Here is a 6,000-nt window from a genome sequence, read left to right on the forward strand (position 1 = left end):
ACCAGCTGACAGGAACAACACGCTGATAGACACAGACGAAGAAAATGAAAAATACGGAGCGGCGCGCTCCCAAATAACTTTTTAATCTTTGGGTTTTGGGGAAAGTAGCAAGTCATGTCAAGTCAAAAGGCTCAAGTCCAAGTGAAGTCACAAGTCATTGATGTTAAAGTCTAAGTCGAGTTGCAAGTCTCTTTACATTTTGTCAAGTCGAGTCCAAAGTCATCAAATTCATAACTCGAGTCTGACTCGAGTCCAAGTCATGTGACTCGAGTCCACACCTCTGCGTAATACTGCTAGTCTGCATTATAGTGAGGCAGAATGAGTCGATAACTCCAGCCAAGGATGTTAAAATAATATCTAAACAGCGGACATTTATCCATGAAAATATGGAGAAGCTGCTGATGGTGTGTTTGATGGAGAAGGAGCTGGAAGAGATACCGTAGAAGTCCACTATCCAAGGTAAATAATGTAAATTATTATTACATTACTTCATACAACTATTTTAGTTATTTGTATTACATTCTATTGTATTCATACAATGTTTATAATCTAAGAATTTGTTTTCTTTTTAAAATACATTTTAAACATTTAACATTGTACCGTTTTGGGGGGCCAAGTACCGATCAAATAGATTTTAGTAAATTTCAATGCGAGACATTTTACATTTTTAAAAATGACCAATGTTCACGTGTCCACATGCAATCAGACAAATGTTCAAAAGACCCTCGAAGCTTGTTAGGCGCTGCTGATTGCCCTACCAGTGTGTGATTATGGGGATGCTCATTTAGTTTCTGCAGGCCAGCCAGGAGAGCTCCATAAATCTTACCTAAGACTAACAAGCCTTTGTTTATTGTGCTCCATAAAACTTAATGTTTGGGAGTTGAGGCAGCAACAGCCTGAATTGTGCATTCGAATGTAGGAGGAATTAGGTGACTTCTTATGCAACAAAACCCTGACCCAGTAAACCAGGAGTGATTCACCAAGAGGAAAGAATGCAGCACCTTTTAGCACTTTAAGTTATGTAACCTGCAACTCCTTTGAAGTTACATGATGTAAAAAAAAAAAAAAACATTGTGGGAGGGGCTTAATCAGTTTCCAGGTTACAGGTTACACATTATATATATATATATATATATATATATATATATATATATATATATATATATATATATATATATATATATATATATATATATATATATATATATATATATATATATATATATATGCACATATATATGCAAATATAGATCAAGCCATTGTGATGTTACCTTGTTAAGAGAAAAGAAGCTGTTTGACAAGTTGACAACACATTTGATAAACAACAACGTGATAAAATTAACGCCATATGAATTATGTATATAATCTATTGCTTGGTTGTAGCCTTGTTGGCTTCTTACTATTAATTCCAGACGTAATGCGAAGCTACACATTTTCAGATTTAGGACCTCTCGCAGGTGTTGCATGTGTGCTATAAGGTTCAAGCTTACCGTATGGGCAGTGCGAAAATAGATGCTTTTATCCGCACCACAGCTGATCAACCTCACCTTGCTGTCATTGACTGAGGAACAACAGGAAAACACACATACAATTATGCAGAAATACACATACAGTACAGTAAGCTATATGAGCAAAATAATCGGGAGTGTAATTCATAGCGTGAAATGTCATAGTACTTGTGTGCAAATAGTGTGAACCAAATGAGGGGTGTGTGATACTAGGAATATTGGTATGAATCCGATACCAAATAAATACAGGGCTAGTATCGCCGATACTGATACAAATATTTTGACTTGAAATGTCATAATCATTGAAGAATATTGTACATTTGCCTCGAGTTAGTCTATTATGACTATTGTAACACAAATAAAATAGTTAATTCACATACAATTATTTTTTAAATCCAACAATATAAAACAATGTATTCATATTAATTCTATTAAAATAATTTGTATTACATTTAACTATGTTGAATTATTCAAGAGAAAAAGTTTCTTGTGCAAAATATCAAAAATGCAAAAATGTACCAAAAGTGTAACTATAAAGATGTCAACAAAATAATTTAAATAACTTCCACTGCAAGCAGGGAGAGTTCTTGTTTCTTTGTGAAAGGTAGGGCGCCCTGTAATGGTTTGCCCTTAAAAGCGCTGCAGTGTATTCATGAAAAACAATGTCAGAATAATACGTATATATATATATATATATATATATATATATATATATATATATATATATATATATATATATATATATATATATATATATATATATATATACACTACCGTTCAAAAGTTTGGGGTCACCCAAACAATTTTGTGGAATAGCCTTCATTTCTAAGAACAAGAATAGACTGTCGAGTTTCAGATGAAAGTTCTCTTTTTCTGGCCATTTTGAGCGTTTAATTGACCCCACAAATGTGATGCTCCAGAAACTCAATCTGCTCAAAGGAAGGTCAGTTTTGTAGCTTCTGTAACGAGCTAAACTGTTTTCAGATGTGTGAACATGATTGCACAAGGGTTTTCTAATCATCAATTAGCCTTCTGAGCCAATGAGCAAACACATTGTACCATTAGAACACTGGAGGGATAGTTTCTGGAAATGGGCCTCTATACACCTATGTAGATATTGCACCAAAAACCAGCTAGAATAGTCTTTTACCACATTAGCAATGTATAGAGTGTATTTCTTTAAAGTTAAGACTAGTTTAAAGTTATCTTCATTGAAAAGTACAGTGGTTTTCCTTAAAAAATAAGGACATTTCAATGTGACCCCAAACTTTTGAGCGGTAGTGTATGTATGTATGTATATATATATATATATATATATATATATATATATATATATATATATATATATATATATATATATATATATATATATATATATATATATATATATATATATATGTATATATATATATATATATATATATATATATATATATATATATATATATATATATATACATATATATATATATATATATATTATTTTGACATTTGGGGCAGACAATAGATATATGATGTATGCAAATGTGATGTAATGGATGAGAATGTTTGACGCTGGATGTCAATAAAAACAAAGTTACAAAAAAAAAGAAAATAATGTCAGTAGTCAGTATAGCAAGGAAGTGGAGGGGCAACGTGTACCTGAGTGAGCAGTAGAGAGAGACAGAAGTGCGCTGTTTGCACTGACGAACTAGAAGAATCGCATAAACTCTGAGAAAAATCAAGTAATTTTCTGAACATACAGACAAGAAACTGCAACTCAAGTATCGATCCAATACCCAGCCTTGTATAGATATTATCGACATTTATAGTATATAGTGCAATCAGACACATGTCTGATTGTCATCAATCATTGCAGGGGTCCCAGTGAGGTAAAAAAAAAAAAAAGAGGAATTGAAAAATATCAGCCAGGGTTCAAGGGTGCCCTTTTGGGGTTTAGGTGATGCCCCTGAAGTTGAAGAGATTTGACCATTTTTAAGTTGCTTTGGAAGGCATTCCCTACGTAGAAATTCTGTAAAAATGCAAGAAAACTTACCAATGTTTTCTATCTATTAGATCAGGGGTGTGAAAACCTTTTGACTTGGGGGCTGCATTGGGCTAACAAAATTTGACCAGGGGCCAAAAGCCAACTGCATAAAAAGAAACTATATACACACACACATATTAATAGCCTATACATATATACGTGTACATATAACGATTCCCCTTCCCTCCTCATCCTCCTTGACTTGACCACTGCATTCAATACTGCTGACCAAAACATCCTGCTACGTCTACACCTCACTGCTGGTCTGTCTGGTCGCACCCTGGAATGGTTCAGATCTTACCTCAACAACAGGTCAGAATATGTTATCCTCAGAATAGCTCGAACCCACACTCATTATTCGACCTGTGAAGTCCCCCAGGGATCAGTCCTCAGCCCAACTCTATTCGCACTCAGTCACATCATATGCAGTCATTGAATTTCCTTCCACTGCTATACAGATGACACTCAACTCTACCTGAAAACAGACCCCTCTACCTCTATCTCTAACCTCTCACCATCTCTCCCCACACTCACTGCTTGTCTGGAGGAGATAAAGGCATGGATGAGCCAAAACGTTCTACAACTCAACAGCCCAAAAACAGAAACCATATTAGTTGGCGCCCCTAATCATGTGATAATCCGTTGCCCGGATCATGTTTTGTTTTAGTTTAAGACTCCCTTAGTTCTGTTTCAGCACCCCTGAGTTTGTGTTCCTGGTTGCCATGGGTGCTGATTATGTTCAACTGCCTCTGGTTAGTGGTTGGGACGCTCACCTTCTCCCGGTCACTAATCAGCCTGCCTCTCGCCACACTCTGTCTGGCTGTTTTTTTTGCTTCATGCAACAAGTTATGTTGGTGATTATTGTTTCTTTGTTCTATACTAAGCTTTTCCTTTAGCATACCATAGCTTCCCGTGCTATCGGCACGCTTGTTCTGTCCGTCTGCATCTTGGGGAAACGATCCGCGCATTGTCATGCGACCCAACCGTAACAGAAAACAGCCAGCAAGAAGTTTTCCCGCAGCGCACATAGATGAGCTGGACGAGGGGACGTGGATGGTGCTTAAGGCAATGGAAGCGGAGACGCTCCGCTATTCTCCCGAGGAGGTCGACAGTCTGGTGTGGGTTCCCGAGGGTTCGCTGGTCTCTATCGACTCCGTTTGGCCTGGGGACATCGTCGCACTGCTCTCTCGAACGCGTCAGTGAAGGCGGAGGCCGCCCAAAAAGGCTTCGACTCGCTGCCAGGACGTGCTGACCCCTCAAGCTCCTCCTTCGGATCAAAGAAACCGCAAACAGCCCTGTCTTCCTCGCCAATGGTGTTTGGTAATCCCATTGATAATTTTGCCAAACATTTCACCGCTTGGGCTGTGAGCCAGATAAATACAAGCTCCGATGACGTCACACTGTCGGCGCATTTCAATGACATCAGGCAGCAAGATTTTTTTTCTCAACCATTCTGTAAGTATTCCGCCAAGGACATTAACTATTGCTGATTACCAGAACATTTTTCTTGAGGCAAGATCACCTGGTCATTCCCCGCCCCCAATGACTCGAGCTCCGCACCAATGACTAAAGCTCCGCCCCCTATGACTCAATCCCCGCCCACTCCACTGTTTTTTCCTCCTTGTCTCCACGACAATCCCCTGTTGGGATTTTACATGGACAGTATGGTCAACCTACAAAGGAACATTCTACCCACCTCCTAACCTCCCCCATCCCACTCTTGGTGTCTGTTCCTTCAATCACCAGAAGCGTCTGGTATCCGCTTCCTGGGGGTGGGGGGGGGGGTCTCTCGGGCTGATAGCTGTGCTATGGGGGAGACACAGCTGCATCCAGCCAGGCTGTTACCTCCTGCTCAGCCCTGCCGCCTGTCCTGCCTCCTCTGCCTGCGGTGCTGCGGCCTCCGCGACCTCCTCTGCCTGCTGCTCTAGCTCTGGACACGTCTCCATCCCAGCTGCCTGCTCCTTCCACGCCGGTGTCTTCGGCGGCACCTCCCACGACAATGTCTTCGGTGGCTCCTCCCACGAACATGCCATCTTCCTCGTCTCCGACCGGCCGTCCCACGGCGCCGCAATCTACCTCGTCTCCGGCGGGCCTTTGTGCCAAAAGCAGCGACGCCCAGGACTTCGGCGTAGGACTCTTCGGCTGCTACAGTCCTGACGCCACTCGCGTCCGCCTTTTCGACAGCCAGGGAGTTCCGTGGTCGCCTCACCGCCGCCGCCACCTGACTCGTCCCTGGTGGATTTGGACACCACCAAGTCCTCCCTCCGCCCTCCATTGATTTTTTAACTTGTTTTGTTTTGGGGGGGGGTACTGTGATGATCTGTTGCCCGGGTCATGTTTTGTTTTAGTTTAAGACTTCTGCTCATTGGCACCCTGCCTCTGGAACATTCTCTTGGACCACATCAAAACCCCAAAGACAATTGAATCCTTCAAAAACAACTCAAAATCTTATTTTCGTTTGGACAC

At 40.4% G+C, this 6,000-nt stretch overlaps 1 protein-coding gene across 1 annotated transcript in view; it reads right to left on the bottom strand.

Annotated features, from left to right (window-relative positions):
* The window catches only part of LOC133648668 (mitogen-activated protein kinase-binding protein 1-like), a 55,154-nt gene that overhangs the window by 24,219 nt on the left and 24,935 nt on the right, over nucleotides 1–6,000 (bottom strand). Inside the window, 1 exon segment of the mRNA XM_062044965.1 lies at nucleotides 1,491–1,561. Coding sequence (XP_061900949.1) covers nucleotides 1,491–1,561 — 71 coding nt within the window.

This window comes from Entelurus aequoreus, linkage group LG04, assembly GCF_033978785.1.
Source record: "Entelurus aequoreus isolate RoL-2023_Sb linkage group LG04, RoL_Eaeq_v1.1, whole genome shotgun sequence".
Lineage (NCBI taxonomy): Eukaryota > Metazoa > Chordata > Actinopteri > Syngnathiformes > Syngnathidae > Entelurus > Entelurus aequoreus.